Raw genomic sequence first — 18,451 nt, 5'->3', positions numbered from 1 at the left:
TTTCATTATATCGGCTCGGAAAACACTGTAAAACTGACTTTCATTTCTGAATCGCGGTTATCTCCCCTTAGTTATTGCTCTTAAAATCTCTCATTTAGCTTCAAGATTAACTTCAAAACTCATATTCCTTCACAAATCATATTGTAAAACCTCTAAGACATCAAATAAATGCACATGGAAGAACTAACAAATTTTCAGGATTTGGTCTTAAGAGAGACAAAAATGATCCCAATAGTATGACATTTGCTGTTTATTTTCTAATTTTATCAATTCAGACCAAAAGAAACCAAATTTCGTGCATATCCAGCATATGCTGTTGAAAAGTTTGACAACTGGAATAGATCATGCATGCAAAATTCTACCAGGAACGCGTACCGAAATTTACTAGTAATATTATAGTTTCATTAAAAGCCCATTGCATACGAAAAAGAGGTCTCATGCAGTCATGTTTTTAGTATCTAGATATGTTCAGCTGCCAAACTGGCTGAATTTTATGGCAATTCTAAGTCACTGGTACTGTGCTGGACCTGCTTCAGGAAGCTACAAACACATGCATGAGCACCAGATGTCATCGTCTTAATGTTTCACAAAGTACCCCTACATGCTGTTTTGTCATTTTTTGTTTTGGTTTTAACGCCGTTTTTCAACAGTATTTCAGTCATGTAACGGCGGGCAGTTAACCTAACCAGTGTTCCTGGATTCTGTACCAGTACAAACCTGTTCTCCGCAAGTAACTGCCAACTTCTCCACATGAATTATCAGAGGTGGAGGACTAATGATTTCAGACACAATGTCGTTTATCAAATAGTCACGGAGAACATACGCCCCGCCCGAGGATCGAACTCGCGACCCCGCGATCCGTAAACCAACGCTATTACCTACTGAGCTAAGCGGGCGGGCTTCGCTGTTTTTTCTATCTCAAGACACTAAAAGGTGGCTATTTGAAGATTATCATCTGCACTGTGATGTTTAGCTATGATGTACATGACTTTCAACCCATAGAACTGACTGCATCAGACCACGAGTCTATGTTAAGACATCAATTTGATAATGATCACTTTTCGCGAGTGATGAAATATGAAAAAAAACGATATTTTTGAGACAAATCTATCAAAATCTATCTATTTCAGAGATAAAAATGTCTATTTTCTGCTGTGACTAGCGTCAGTGTTATAAGCAATATGTACAAAAATTCTAAACTGAAACGGACGATGAAATACTGATTCAGGGGACATACTGCTGAAAGTACCCCTGAGGTCTGCTCCACAGTCCGAGCCACTATTTTTGCTGTTAGAACGCCTACTGAATTAACAGAAATCAATGAATTAGCATTTAAATGCCTTATTTGACGACTTAAATGTCACAGTAAGCATCTGTTTAAGCCAAACAATTTTATAACAGACAAATCGTTCATTATATCGGCTCGGAAAATACTGTAAAACTGACTTTCATATCTGAATCGCGGTTATCTCCCTTTAGTTATTGCTCTTAAAAACTCTCACTTTGCTTCAAAATTAAGTTTAAAACTCATATTCCTTCACAAATCATATTGAAAAACATCAAATAAATGCACATGGAAGAACTTACAAATTTTCAAAATTTGCTCTTAAGAGAGACAAAAATGATCCCAATAGTATGACATTTGCTGTTTATTTTCTAATTTTATCAATTCAGACCAAAAGAAACCCAATTTCGTGCATATCCAGCATATGCTGTTGAAAAGTTTGACCACTGGAATAGATCATGCATGCAAAAATTCTACCAGGAACGCGTACCGGAATTTTCTAGTAATGTTATAGTTTCATTAAAGGCCCATTGCATATGAAAATGAGGTCTCAGTCATGTTTTTAGTAACTAGATATGTTCAGCTGCCAAACTGGCTGAATTTTATGGCAATTCTAAGTCACTGGTACTGTGCTGGAACTGCTTCAGAAAGCTACAAACACATGCATGAGCACCATATGTCATCGTCTTAATGTTTCACAAAGTACCCCTACATGCTGTTTTGTCTATCTCAAGACACTAAAAGATGGCTATTTGAAGATTATCATCTGCACTGTGATGTTAAGCTATGATGTACATGACTTTCAACTCATAAAACTGACTGCATCAGACCATGAGTCTATGTTAAGACCCCAATTTGATAATGATCACTTTTCGCGAGTGATGAAATATGAGAAAAACGTTATTTTTGAGACAAATCTATCAAAATCTATCTATTCCAGAGAAAAAATGTCTATTTTGTAAACATTGTGTGCTGTGATTAGCGTCAGTGTTATAAGCTATATGTACAAAAATTCTAAACTGAAACGGACGATGAAATACTGATTCAGGAGACATACTGCTTGAAGTACCCCTGAGGTCTGCTCCACAGTCCGAGCCACTATTTTTGCTGTTAAAACGCTTACTGAATTAACAGAAATCAATGAATTAGCATTTAAATGCCTTATTTGATGACTTTAATGTCACAGTAAGCATCTATTTAAGCCAAACGATTCTATAACAGACAAATCTTTCATGATATCGGCTCGGAAAACACTGTAAAACTGACTTTCATTTCTGAATCGCGGTTATCTCCCCTTAGTTATTGCTCTTAAAAACTCTCACTTTGCTTCAAAATTAACTTTAAAACTCATATTCCTTCACAAATCATATTGAAAAACCTCTAAGACATCAAATAAATGCACATGGAAGAACTTACAAATTTTCAAGATTTACTCTTAAGAGAGACAAAAATGATCCCAATAGTATGACATTTGCTGTTTATTTTCTAATTTTATCAATTCAGACCAAAAGAAACCCAATTTCATACATATCCAGCATATGCTGTTGAAAATCTTGACAACTGGAATAGATCATGCATGCAAAAATTCTACCAGGAACGCGTACCGAAATTTACTAGTAATATTAGTTTCATTAAAGGTCCATTGCATACGAAAATGAGGTCTCAGTCATGTTTTTAGTATCTAGATATGTTCAGCTGCCAAACTGGCTGAATTTCATGGTAATTCTAAGTCGCTGGTACTCTGCTTGACCTGCTTCAGGAAGCTACAAACACATGCATGAGCACCATATGTCATCGTCTTAATGTTTCACAAAGTACCCCTACATGCTGTTTTGTCTATCTCAAGACACTAAAAGATGGCTATTTGAAGATTATCATCTGCATTGTGATATTTAGCTATGATGTACATGACTTTCAACTCATAGAACTGACTGCATCAGACCACGAGTCTATGTTAAGACTCAAATTTGATAATGATCACTTTTCGCGAGTGATGAGATATGAGGAAAACGTTATTTTTGAGACAAATCTATCAAAATCTATCTATTCCAGAGAAAAAAAGTCTATTTAAACAGAAACGGACGATGAAATACTGATTCAGGGGACATACTGCTTGAAGTACCCCTGAGGTCTGCTCCACAGTCCGAGCCACTATTTTTGCTGTTGAAACGATTACTGAATTAACAGAAATCAATGAATTAGCATTTAAATGCATTATTTGACGACTTTAATGTCACAGTAAGCATCTGTTTAAGCCAAGCGATTCTATAACAGACAAATCTTTCATTATATCGGCTCGGAAAACACTGTAAAACTGACTTTCATGTCTGAATCGCGGTTATCTCCCCTTAGTTATTGCTCTTAAAACTCTCAGTTTGCTTCAAAATTAACTTTAAAACTCATATTCCTTCACAAATCATATTGAAAAACCTCTAAGACATCAAATAAATGCACATGAAAGAACTTACAAGTTTTCAAGACTTGCTCTTAAGAGAGACAAAAATGATTCCAATAGTAAGACATTTGCTGTTTCTTTCAAATTTTATCAGTTCAGACCAAAAGAAACCAAGTTTAATGCATATCCAGCATATCCTGTAGATAATTTAGACAAATGGAATAGATCATGGATGCAAAAATTCTACCAGGAACGCGTACCGAAATTTGCTAGTAATATTATAGTTTCATTAAAAGCCCATTGCATTTGGAAATGAGGTCTCAGTCATGTTTTTAGTATCTAGATATGTTCAGCTGCCAAACTGGCTGAATTTTATGGCAATTCTAAGTCACTGGTACTCTGCTGGACCTGCTTCAGGAAGCTACAAACACATACATGAGCACCATATGTCATCGTCTTAATGTTTCACAAGGTGCCCATACATGCTGTTTTGTCTATCTCAAGACACTAAATGGTGGCTATTTGAAGATTTTCATCTGCACTGTGATGTTAAGCTATGATGTACATGACTTTTAACCCATAGAACTGACTGCATCAAACCACGAGTCTATGTTAAGACCCCAATTTGATAATGATCACTTTTCGCGAGTGATGAAATATGAGAAAAACGTTATTTTTGAGACAAATCTATCAAAATCTATCTATTCCAGAGAAAAAAGTCTATTTTCTAAACTTTGTATGCGGTTACTAGCATCTGTGTTATAAGCAATATGTACAAAAATTCTAAACTGAAACGGACGATGAAATACTGATTCAGGAGACATACTGCTGAAAGTACCCCTGAGGCCTGCTCCACAGTCCGAGACTCTGTTTTCGCTGTTAAAATTCTTACTGAATTAACAGAAATCAATGAATTAGCATTTAAATGCCTTATTTGACGACTTAAATGTCACAGTAAGCATCTGTTTAAGCCAAACGATTCTATAACAGACAAATCTTTCATGATATCGGCTCGGAAAACACTGTAAAACTGACTTTCATTTCTGAATCGCGGTTATCTCCCCTTAGTTATTGCTCTTAAAAACTCTCACTTTGCTTCAAAATTAACTTTAAAACTCATATTCCTTCACAAATCATATTGAAAAACCTCTAAGACATCAAATAAATGCACATGGAAGAACTTACAAATTTTCAAGATTTGCTCTTAAGAGAGACAAAAATGATCCCAATAGTATTACATTTGCTGTTTTTTTTTCTAATTTTATCAATTCAGACAAAAAGAAACCCAATTTCATGCATATCCAGCATATGCTGTTGAAAATTTTGACAACTGGAATAGATCATGCATGCAAAATTCTACCAGGAACGCGTACCGAAATTTTCTAGTAATATTATAGGTTCATTAAAGGCCCATTGCATACGAAAATGTGGTCTCAGTCATGTTTTTAGTATCTAGATATGTTCAGCTGCCAATGTGGCTGAATTTTATGGCAATTCTAAGTCACTGGTACTGTGCTGGACCTGCTTCAGGAAGCTACAAACACATGCATGAGTACCATATGTCATCGTCTTAATGTTTCACAAAGTACCCCTACATGCTGTTTTGTCTATCTCAAGACACTAAAAGGTGGCTATTTGAAGATTATAATCTACAATGTGATGTTTAGCTATGATGTACATGACTTTTAACCATTGAACTGACTGCATCAGACCACGAGTCTATGTTCAGAGCTCAATTTGATAATGATCACTTTTCGCGAGTGATAAAATATGAGAAAAACGTTATTTTTGAGACAAATCTATCAGATTCTATCTATTTCAGAGAAAACATGTCTATTTTCTAAACTTTGTGTGCTGTGACTAGCGTCAGTGTTATAAGCAATATGTGCAAATATTCTAAACTGAAACGGACGATGAAATACTGATTCAGGGGACATACTGCTGAAAGTACCCCTGAGGTCTGCTCCACAGTCCGAGCCACTATTTTTGCTTTTAAAACGCTTACTGAATTAACAGAAATCAATGAATTAGCATTTAAATGTCTTATTTGACGACTTTAATGTCACAGTAATCGGCTCGGAAAACACTGTAAAACTGACTTTCATGTCTGAATTGCGGTTATCTCCCGTTAGTTCCTGCTCTTTAAAACTCATATTCCTTCACAAATCATATTGAAAAACCTCTAAGACGTCAAATAAATGCACATGGAAGAACTTACAAATTTTCAAGATTTGCTTTTAAGGAGGCAGTAAACAGTTTTCTGAGCTGCTCGGCCTAGAGTCGTCTACCCAACTTTCAAAACTTCAGACAAAATTCTGTAACCACGCACCTGAAATAAAGATATTGCAACATTAACATCACTGTATGTCTATCGTTACAAACCATCTGGAATACATCTCTTATATCTAGTTTTCTGTTTACAATACCTGAATTTTGTGCTCTCCCGGTCGCGGAAACTGATGACGAAAAAAGCTAAATTTGCCAATTTTCAAATCGCTGTAGGAAATTCCCTGCAAATGATAGCCCCAACTGCTACACTGTTCCATACATTACTCCGGCAACTCTGTAAAATCTGAAAATAAGCTCAAATATATGTGCCATCCGTACCGTTTTTTCACTTTTCCAGTTTTCCTGAGGCCCCTGCTAAAATGACAACCCCACTTTAAGCTAGCTTACAGGAAGCATGTATACGCACCTGCAAATCATTACGTCATACTATCAAGATCAAGGTTACTCAACTGATTTTCTTTAAATAAGTGAAACTCAACTCTAGCCGCTGAAACTTCAATTCTAGCAATTATTATTATTTTAAACTTCAAATATCCACTTCAATCCGTAAATTGCCTCTTATTTGTAAATTTGACCCTGGCCATTTCGACACTAACAGCTGAAAACTGTTTACTGCCTCCATAGCACATTTTCAGATTTCAGGTATCACTACGTCACACTCAATGCGGTCATCCCTATTCTTAACAAACATTCATGGCTCAACGATTTTTTGACAGTAGAATTTTATGGCACATAGAGTTAATTACTGTAAGGATTGCATTTGCACATTCTTATCTCACAGTAAATGATGTACCTGGCCAGTGTTGCAAACATTTGTTTCTTTTTTTAGATAATCATGAATGAAATATACATGTAATAATTGATCATGTATACATAATTATGAGACTTTTTGCCAATATTCTTAGTAAAAAAAATGCTCAAAAAATGTCTAAACAATTGGCGAAAAGGGCAGTTTAAATAAGAACATCTGCGTGATCTTGATAGATATATACTTATACGATAGCATAACTTAAAAAATAATGGGTTGTAATTTTATAGCCCATTTTTAGCTACTTAATTAATGTACCGAGTGAAGGTGCTGGGCAAACTTTTAAACTATTATTTTCTACGATGTTATTAGATGGTATTTGTTAATTATAATAAACTGATTGTATTTTGTAACAATCACTACTTTTGTTAAAGATGAAAAATGACAATTTTAAGATAAAAAAGGGTATTGATGAATTAAATTTGAATTTAGTAACTTTTACATATCATAATTATTATTTATATAATCTTGAATGATGGTAAAAACGCAGAAAAAAAGCTATTGTTTCATTTTCTTACGTATCTAATTTGTGACATTTGTTCTGACTACTTGTCTTTTTTTCTATATTGTTTGACGCGGCATTATTATCATTGTAGTCCTATTTAGGTTATGTATCATGAGTCTAGTAACTGAAGCAATGTAAACTGTCACGCAACTTCCCCACAAAATTTGGATCTGGAACGAATTATTTTAGATTTATTTGTTTTAGGTCAAGTTGTCACTGGTTATCAAAAAAGGGAAAATTGTTTTAAACTGACTGATCACATTATGTAACTTTCATATATATGTATTTTCTTTTTGATTGATATAGATTTCAATCTAAGGCTTCAATAACGGATGTTTTATTTTCCTATCGATGTCATTTTTGTTTACTTTTACAGAAACAGTTTTATAATAGTAGAATAGTGAATAGTATTGAAGATTATGTGGAATATAGTCTTGTATAATTCACTTTGAATGACAATTAGCATGTTTTATTGTTTATACATATTATTATGTCTGTGTATATTATATGTGTATTTTATATGTTTGTAAATGGCGAGACTTTAAATGAATAAATAAATAAATAAAAAAAAATACTTTCACCAGTCAGAATACAAAACAATGTGTGATTTGATTTTATAAAAGTTTTTCTGAATTATTATTTCTTATAAGTAATTAATGTCATAGCTCTCATTCAACATAAATAAGATAATTTAATTTGGTGTAAAACAGTTTACTGCATGTTAATAATGATATCAGGTATTAAAATTAAAAGTTCTGTGTTATTCAGTCAACAGAGTTCTAGAACATGTCTGGAATCCATTTACAGTTCTTAAACATACAAAAGTAATGTGTATAACATCATAAAACTATCATACAATTCATTGAGTCTACTGTATATAAATAAAACACTTCTCTCTCAATGTTTGTCCGAATCCTTTAACCATAAGATAGAAAAAGTGGAAACTCCATAAACCTTTTTATCAGGTCAGTCTAAAAATAGACACAGGGTCTGATTAGAGAATGTGCTATTGGGAAATTTGTGCCATGGCAAAGTTATCGGCTGGATATAAAAATTTGGACTGGGGTGGATGGACGAACAGGCGGAAAAAGCGCAATAGTCACCGGAATTAGATTTTAACCAGTAGGGACTAATGATTTCCACTACGAATATTAAAAGAATGCAATACTCGGAAATGTTCCTCTATATGTTTATACATTCTATTCTTTGTATCGGAATAAATTTCCGATCGTAAGAATGACCTACCTTACATTTGCATACATAGGAGCTATAGAAAAATAGGTAATTGTACTTTTTCTTTGATGTCATTCATTCCGTAAGCTTTTATCTGGCTTTTTTTCTTTGACGAGGATAAGAGAACAAAAGAGAAAACAAAAGAGTAGCCACATAAATGCCCATGTGTAGGAACATCCGTCTTATTGTCCGTCCTTTTCTCTGCATTTCCGTGTCCGGTCCATATGTTTGGACAGATATGTTAAATGTAAACGAATGTGTAGACATATGTCTAGAGAAAATCACCTTCGCAACTCTGTTTACTAGTCTGGATAGGGTACAAGTGTATTGATCGTAGCGATACCATTTTACTACATTCAAAAAGGAAGTATTAAACATAGAGTTTCAAGATGGCGTCCGGTAAGAGTGAAGACACATCTGATGAGATTTTCAATTTTAAATGTTCACCTTGTTTGGCCAATAATCGGAATAGAGAAGCTGTGAAATATTGCGTGGAATGCCAAGGATATTATTGTCAGTCTTGTGCTGATATAACTCATATGATTCCTGGTTTAAAAGGTCACACGATTTTGGATAACTCAAACTATAATTCTCCAGGCCTCCCAGCAGGATTACCAGCAGTACCGACGGAAAGATGTTGCATTCATGAGATAAAGATCGTGGACATGTACTGTGGTAATCATGATGAGGTTGGTTGTACAACATGCATGGCTTTAAACCACAGGTAAATTTGTGGGCATTTCATAATACAATATAAACTTCAAATTTAACATGCAACAATTGCTATTGATTATTCAGTTGTAAGACAGGAGTTCCACTCTAAATAACACGTAAGGATATATATATAATCTGATTTTGAATGCATTCTCAGTTTTGTAATTTAATACATCTGTATATTGTAAATCAGTTTGTACAGGTAGCGCAGTTGTTATGCATTTATCTATAAACACTTCTTCATATAACATACACTCAAGACTGTCCATCATCGAGATAGGTAAGAACATCAAACATTTTAATTGTATTTTGTCATTTTGAAAGTTTTTTTTTCACTTAAGATAGTCAAATCTGAATTTTCACATTTGTGTGAACATTTTTACAAACCGAAAAAACAAAACATACACTGACTTAGAATAATAAAAGTCAATACTGATTCCACCTATGAATGCAAAAATAACCATAAACAACAACAAAAAAAAACAAAAAAACACTTGTTATAGGGAAAAGGATACCAATTATGTTTCAATTCTTACGCATACCGGTATCCAAAAATCGAAACATATGAATAGTAACAAATAATTTTGCCAGAATAATACGAGCATTGCTTGCAATGGTGTCTAGATAGCGAAAGGCGTTTAATCAAATCTGTTGCTTTGCGAATCGAATGTTGAAATGTCAAAATGTATCATCAAATATTGCTCACACATTTATTTATTTGGGTTTTACGGCGCACCAACACAGTATATGTTATATGGCGCCAAACAGGATAATAAATTTTGGTTTCATATCTCATTTACATCGAAATAAAAACATGAGGTATGGAATCAAAATTTGCAAACCTAACACATTAGAAAAGGTAGAGTTTTAGAGAGAACAAATATACTTCTACGATTTGTTTACATATTAAACTGACCAGTCAGGACTTACTAAGTATTAAAGTATTACTTCATTTCACGAATAGTTTACTTTTATCCAGTACCGTACACATACATTTTGATAAGTGATCTTTGGTCTATAATTTCAGGTCTTGTGCTGATGTGCAATCCATTCCAGATATTGTCGACGGTAAATTTCAAACAGATGTTGACAAAATACACCAAAAGTTGCAAGACTTGAAAGTTATGATGGAGAAGATCATGAACGCTAGACAAAGACTGATAGAAGACTTAAAGAAGTCTAAGACGGAAGCAGTAATGGCGATAAAGGACTTTCGAAAAGACATGGAAACAATTCTTGATCAATTAGAAAAAGAATCGATTAAAGAATTAGAGATGAAATTCAAAGAAGAACAGTCGAAACTGCTGGAAGAGAAGAAGAAAGCAAAAACTGAATTAGATGGTCTGAAACAAGCAATGAACGATTTGAAGAAATCGGAAGGAAACAAAGCGCAACAATTTGTCTCCATGAAAATGTCCCTGCAAAGTATCGCAAAAATGGAAGACGTATCTCATTCATTGCAAGCAAGTGTTGATGCAAATATATCATTTAGCTTTGATCCTGCTATACTGAGATTTCTACTGGCGTTGAAAACGTTTGGATCGGTCCGACATGATTCTGCCACTGCTGTAAGATCGCCAAGGACAACCGTCTATTCTGTTAAAAGAATCGAGAATCTAAACATCAGAGGCCAGAATGACAACAAACTATGTTGTGTGTATGGATCCTGTCTAACAGAAAATGGATCACTACTGATAGCTGATTGTAACAATAAAAAGATAAAACGTGCAGATATTGTAAAAATGTCAGTGACAGATTATTGTTGTGTTCCTGCTGGACCTAATGGCGTTTGTTGTACAAGTAAATGTGAAGCTGCAGTCTGCCTGAACAATAATGCAATTCAGTTTGTCTCCCTTGGCAAGCAGATGACAACCACTCGTCAGTTGAAACTGAACCATTTTTGCTTTGGCATTGGATATAAGGATGATAAACTATACATAACTGACAACGGGAGATCGTTATACATACATGATATGACAGGCAACATACTACAGAAGGTAGCTCTAGACAACGTCTCACACAGTCGAACTGTTGCATTCAGTGATGTTAATGATAAAGTGTTTGTTGCCAGCTTGGGTACAGGTCTAGTAATAGTAAAAATCAATGGACAGGGTAAACACTGTCAGACCTTCACTGATTCAGAGTTAAATGTAGCGTCTGGAGTTTGTACAGATCGTAGAGAAAATCTGTTTGTATCTGGGTTCAGTTCGGGTAACGTGATACAGATAGGGAGAGATGGGAAGAAAATGGGAGAGGTCGTGAAATCATCAGATGGACTGAAGCGTCCGTTATCACTTTGTTTTGACACGAAACAGTACAAACTAGCTATTACACAAGAAAGCAGTGATGTGGTTAAAATTATTCTTCTGCAATGAAAAAGAATGTTAAACAACTTTGTTACTGTTGGATGTATTGATGTTGTTTCATGCCATTCTTTTACTGAGTCGGTACTGATTTCATTGACGAATTTATTAATTTCGTAAAGCACACGTTATTTTGCAAGATAAAATGGTTTTTATTTCTATGTCTGTCCACTGCTAGGAGTAAGCAAGTTCGGAGAGAAGTGATGGGGGGAGGTCTTTCATAGCTATTCAAGTTTCCCCTAGAACCTTGTTGTACTTGAAAATTCTCCCTTTCTTTGTTGTACTTATTATGATATTTTCTTTTTCTGTATACTCTTTTGAATAGCCTTTTATCTTTACTTATATAGTTCGTAAATAAAAGACTTTTGGGCCAAAAAATGCGGGTGTGGACTAAGAATATGTTGATGACGCCTACAGTGAACGTTGGGGACGTGGTTCCCGCCCCAATTACCCATCTACTCAAAGCCTATGGACGAGAAGGAATAGAGTTTAATTTGACATTGAATCAAGAATAATTCCGACCGACAGTTGTCAGGCAGCAGTTTTTTGGATAAAGTTGAGCAAACGAAAGATGTCAAATATGTGAGCATGGCACATCACAGTTGTCGCAGTTTATTAATAAAAATAGGTCAGATCAAGTGTACTATTTTCGAAATTCATGTCGCTGAACTATCTCACATTGCAGGATTTTAACTGCTACTAAAATTATGAACATAAACCATGGCTTCTTACCACACGTTATTGTCTATATGTTTTACTGGAATGCAGTGGATCTTGACCTTTAAAAGACAAATTAGATAACTAAACATGACTGTTAATAAAAATTGAAAACAAAAACGTTTTCAGTTAGTAAATCAAATGCAACGTTATTTTCTGCGTTGTCACACATTATAGAATTGAGGGAAATTTGTTTAGTGTATATAATATTCATAAAATATAACTTTTATTGATAATTGTTTATATTTTTCTTGATATATCTTCTTATTAAATATGATAACTTTTAAAAGATTTTGATATTATTATGTACATATAGAGGCACGCCTTTTTAAAGGGACTAACCCGCACATTTAAGGCGAAAAGTAATTTCTCTAAAAATTCCATAAGAAGAGAGTACATGTACTCTGAAAGTGAGGAGTGTTACAAACATATTATGTTTGCAAGATATTTTTTATAAATAACCAAACTATTGTGAAGAAGGTAATAAACAATTTCAATGCTTTTGAAATAATTAAGAAAATTTACATTTTTGTTGCATTTTTACCAATATCTTTTATTTTCGCCAACTTTATCATTTCTCAGTGACATATGTACATTCTATGTAAACGAATATGTTGAACGATTTCATCCAAAGTGTGGACGAGTAATCTTGCAGCATGTCCTGTATTGTCTTTAAAAGTTGTCTCCCTCCTAATGAAATTATCATACGCTTCTAGTTGAAAACCGTCTTTATCATGAAATACGCATACACCATATGAAGAAATATTATTGAGGAAAAAAAAATACAAACAAAGAAACTCCAAAATAAATGTACTTATATTTAAAGAGCTGTTTCTGCCTGACTGTCAATATGATATGTATGGAACGCCAGAGCTGTCTTATGTTAGATTAATATCGATGAATCTTCTTTGTTTAGTGTAGAATCTTCTCAAGATCCCGTTATGTCTTGTTAATTACTGTATTATCATGTTGACATACTGTAAGATAACTCGTCCACACTTTGGGTGAAATTGTTCCACATATTCTGGTTGGTTGCATTTTATGCTTCAGAAGGATCTTTTTACAGACTTTATTTGCAATGTTACTGGCCAGTTTTTCAACTGTTTAGTGTGAATTTACCTCTAAGTAAAGCCGTGTTGTATATATTTACAATGACTTTATCAGCACGTGAATATCTGGGCATCTTCGTTTTGGAGTTTTCTACTATTCTTTTGCATTTCAATGATGGTAATTATATATGATTTACATGAAAATACAAGAATGTGGTTACAAATTTACAGCTTAACGTCTAAACATTTCATTGCATGATTTTAGCAGTATGCTCTGTATTTGATATATTGTTTCTACAGCATGAGATTTATTTATACATGTTTTAAAATTATACTGAAAAGAGACTGACTGAATAAGTTTGCAGATGAAGTTGTGAAAACAAAATAATTCAGGGAGAGCCTCAGTTTACCATCTTTCGTCTTGTAATATAGATTTATTATACCAATATTATCAGGATGATTTTCACGAAATTCAGGTGGGAGGAAAAAGTAAGTCACTAGCTAGTGGCGGGTCTTTAAGCTGTGTCAGCAATGAATTATCTTTCTGTTGGAGTAAGGTGGTTTAAAGACCCATCATGACCTAGTGACGTACTTCTTTTCACCTACAAAAACCTTTATGAAAATCATTTGATCACCTCTCTTAATTACTTACGGACATTTCCTTTCTTTTTAACTACAAGTCGCTAGTTTACTGACCGCGATACATGGAATGCAATTTTGACATCGTGCCCGATTATATACTATATCTCGCACTTGTGTAGAATTCAATAAAATCTGTGAAGACCGATTGATACTTCCAGTTTCCCGCCTTTCATTCACACTCGTGTATTCTGACTGGCTCATTACGTTTTTTTTTATGTCACCAGTTACGGATGTTTCGCATACGTCAGGAAATGAGGCAGGCCGAAACGAAAACATGCGTGAATTGAGTTAAAATTTTTTGCATGAAGATGAGTCGATATTTTTTTACTCGCACAAACGGGCGTATGTTAACAAAACAATGGTACCGATTTCATTATCCGATGTCGACGTAAATAACATATTATCATCATCCATATTAAGGACATATTTGCCTCAGGTATTTAAATATATTTGTGAAGCACTAGCCGATTTAGAAACCTTTTTTACAAGAAAATGTGTAAGTCGCTAAGAAAACCAACATCATAATATTCCCGATTGTAAGTTTTTAGTATGGGAAGTCAGTAATGTCGAACACAATCATATTTACTGCAGTATTACGCAAATGTTTTCTTTACTGTTATATGTGGCCTAACATGTAATTGAACCACGCACGGTTTATCTATTTTTCTGTCGAATTGTTCAGTTAATTCACTTACGTATCAATGCAATTTGAAAAATCGTGAACGTCAATTTCTTTAAAATACTTGCATGATGTATGTTGAGCATGATAAAAAACAAAAGCCATGCACATGTGTTCATTTGTTTTGCAAGGTGAACTGATCTTCTATTAGTTTCCAATCATATTTTGACCCCAGGTTAATGCAAATGATAGACAGACCTATCATAAATAAGTGCACTCTTGCAGTTTAAAGTATTTTAAAATAGCAAAGCAAGCATCGTAAAAAGAAAATATGCTCGAGTTGGGAATCAAACCCGGGCCGCGGCAGCAACAATTTTTTTTCCTTCGGTCCTCACCAATACACCACTGAGGAATATGCGCGTAACGGTTGGTAAATAAATATAAAAGGCAGTTTACCTATACTATACCGATATTTTGAATGGAAAACATCGCAAAAACAACTAATTCTTAGGTATTATATAACATAATTTGTCGGTAACAAAGTTTTAAAGTTTTAAAACCTTAAGAAATATAGCAACAGTTTTCTGATATCTATTTTTTTTCTTTTTATTTGTCGTACGATTTGGAGGTCATTGCCTTTAAAACATGTTTACTAAAACATGTACTGCGTGAAATCATTCTTCTAAAAACGGTTGACAAAATTTCCATAAACCATATCCAAAGAAATGACAAGTCTTGTCGGCGTCGGGGCATGATACGTGTATGTTTTAATGACTCAACATGATTCTTCCGAAACCTTTTTTCAGTAGAAACGGCTAGATCGATATAGAATCTATACATTTTCGTACATTGTTCGGAAGATTTTCTTAATGTTTGGTTGAACACACCTACAGATGTGAATTAAGATGGAAACGTGAATAATAAAAGAATGACTATGCGTAAATATCGGGCCTTCTTGATAGAATCGGATGCAGACGTTTCTTGTTTGTATTTCGGCGGGAAAACTGCACATGCCTTCCATGATGCTCCTTCGGGAATGACCGCGTGCTTATAGAAAATTACGTATTGGTGTTATATTTTCGCGTCACAAGAAACGTCACTGTGTTAAAATTTCATGTAATTATAAAGAAAATGCATGCTTAAGAGCTTGAATTTATATCGTGTCTGTACATCCGTGACAGACTCTTATAATATTAAGCAGTGCATTTAAATGGATGTATTTTTATGCAGTTACTGTGCAACAATATCTGCCTCTTTCTGATTTGCTGTCTGCATCTTGTGTTTTGTATTTGGCCATTTGTTTCATGTGATACACTTTTTGCTATTGGATTTTTTTCTGTTATATCGTGTTTTTTTCATGAAAACGAGCAAATACATACATAATTATGTTTATAGCTATAAAATCAGTTTTGAAGGTAAAAGACCAAAACACAAAAAGTAAAATTTTGAATGTAGAGCACGAAGAAAAAAACCCAGAACAAACAAAAAACAAAATCCATGACAAAGTGTCCACAGTTTACCAGATAAATAATACACAAAGATGGCCACACAATCTTTGTGGTATATTATTAAATTATCTTTTTCTGGCGTTCTTGCATTTGTAAAACCTGTCGAATCACGCGACTATCGAAGAAAGCCCGAATGGGTTTTCTGTTAATAAAGTGTATCAAGTGTATCAACATTAAAAAAAAAGACGTACGCGGTCACGCCGGGCTGTGTTATGTATAAAGCAGGTGTCAATTAGCTTATAAGTGCTCGTCACGAGAAAAAATGATTGATATATGAACGTCGAAAACCAATGTCTACCTTGCAGATAGAATGTATTAAAATTTGATTTTTACATCTATTTAATTGTGCAGACTGCAAAATGAATTTCAGGAATTTAAGATACGAATGATTTGTTATAAATGACTTGCGAAATCCGATAATTACTTACGATTGTTTTCCCATCAATTAAAAAATTAAATATGTTGACGTATATACAATGCTTGACCTCCATCTTTGTTTAACTGACTGATACTTTATCATTGCAATTTTAACAGGTGAGAGAACAAATTAGATGTAAAAAAGGCACATGTTACACGTTTCATTACAACTATAATTTTTACCATCATGTTTTAAAGAGAATGTAATAATGAAAATTTACAATGCCTTCTTGTGAGTTATTTTCTGATTTACCACGATTCATCGTTCAGATGCTTTGATATCGATTCAATTTCTGCGCATCTAATCTTTGAACCATTGTAAATCAAACGATAAACAACATCAATGCATTGATTATTTCATGTTAATCAGTTTACAGAAATGACGCGTTAAAATCTTTAAGGCAAGGTTGTCCTTTTCATATATTTACAATGACATTAAACAATTCATGGAATATATCGTCTATACATGTCTAGCCGGATAACACTGAACTGACTCATTTGACGGGGGACACCAATATAATCAACTGACTTGTTTCTTGTAGAATCTTCAATGCACTAAGTCTTTAAGTCTTGTGAAGTAATAGAAAGTGCGAGGTACGGTCAAACCTTCTCGTAAGATACAAATATGGTAAGAAATACTGATTTTTAAATATGTGATCAATTCATAGATACTCTTATTAAACATGGTAATTGAGATTTAGCCTTTAGAGGAATTATCCCCTCGTAGTTAAAACAGAAAATAAATATTTTGGAACTACTATGGTATCACTATTTTTGCCAAAAACGATGGCATTTGATGCCGATACTAAGATATAAAATCAGGTGGATAAAACACACACTTTGACTTGGTAACTCAGTTCCAGTTACATATTGTTATGAATAACATACACCTGGTACAAATGCTCTGCCGGTGCGTAAAGAGTATAACATTTATTTTCATTTGTTATGTAGACTTTTGTTAAGACCTTTCTTAAAAGGTCACTTTTGTTTAATATTCATATAAATGACATTTTGTCATAACATATGTTTAAACTAATAATGTTATTGACAAGTTAAGAAATATTAAAAGAGGGCATTAGAGCTGTTGATTGACTGATAAATCAAGCAGACCGAATTTAGCTATATCTGTGTAGTTATAAACAGTTTTAAAATGGCGTCCGGTGGGAGTGAAGACACGTCGGATGAGATATTCAATTTTAAATGTTCGCCTTGTCTGATGATAGAGAATCGGAATAGAGAAGCACTGAAATATTGTGTGGGATGTCAGGGATATTATTGTCAGTCCTGTGCTGATGTTATGCATATGATGCCTGGTTTAAAATGTCACACGCTTTTGGATAAGTCAAATTACAAAACATCAAGTCTCCCAGCAGGATTACCAGCAGTACCGACGGAGAGATGCAGCAATCATGAGACAAAGATCGTGGACATGTTCTGTGGTAATCATGATGAAGTTGGTTGTACAACTTGCATGACTCTAAACCACAGGTAAATCTGTGGGTATTTCATAATTCAGTATATACGTTTTATAAAGAATTTAACATGCGAACGTTATTATTGATCTGTTGATTATTCAGTCCTTTGTTATTGTAGTTTGAATGCATTGTGTAGTTTTGTAATTTAATACATCTTCATTCTGTATATCATTTTATAGCTCTGCTTTTATCTGCTTCTTATAACATACACTCTGACTGTCCGTCATCGATATAGAAGAGAACAGCTAACATTTTAAAATGAATCTGTATTCTGTAATTTTGACAGTTTTATTTTAACTTTTAACTTCAGATAGCAAAATCTGAATTTTTAAATTTGTTTGTTTTTAAATATGTATTGACTCCATTTCTATTTCCTGTTATAGTCGTCATGTAAATAACGAAAATAGCCAAAATAAATGATAAGCTATAGGG

The 18,451-nt window shown here is 33.9% G+C and overlaps 1 protein-coding gene across 1 annotated transcript; it reads left to right on the top strand.

Annotated features, from left to right (window-relative positions):
• Positions 1-8,927: 8,927 nt before the first annotated feature.
• LOC128553637 (uncharacterized) lies at positions 8,928-13,267 on the top strand. The gene is made up of 2 exons (XM_053534812.1): positions 8,928-9,239; positions 10,257-13,267. The coding sequence occupies exons 1-2, from the start codon at positions 9,055-9,057 to the stop codon at positions 11,602-11,604; spliced, it is 1,533 nt and encodes a 510-aa protein (XP_053390787.1). The 5' UTR covers positions 8,928-9,054; the 3' UTR covers positions 11,605-13,267.
• The last annotated feature ends 5,184 nt before the right edge of the window (positions 13,268-18,451 follow it).

The sequence above is a fragment of the Mercenaria mercenaria genome, unplaced genomic scaffold (assembly GCF_021730395.1).
Source record: "Mercenaria mercenaria strain notata unplaced genomic scaffold, MADL_Memer_1 contig_4136, whole genome shotgun sequence".
Lineage (NCBI taxonomy): Eukaryota > Metazoa > Mollusca > Bivalvia > Venerida > Veneridae > Mercenaria > Mercenaria mercenaria.
This window is presented reverse-complemented; position numbering and strand designations above follow the sequence as displayed.

What these genes read in the sequence shown, in the direction of transcription:
- LOC128553637 (XM_053534812.1), top strand. Translation starts at nt 9,055, where the DNA reads ATGATTCCTGGTTTAAAAGGTCACACGATTTTGGATAACTCAAACTAT. An exon ending in TGCATGGCTTTAAACCACAG is followed by an intron (nt 9,240 to 10,256) that starts GTAAATTTGTGG and finishes CTATAATTTCAG; the next exon opens with GTCTTGTGCTGATGTGCAAT.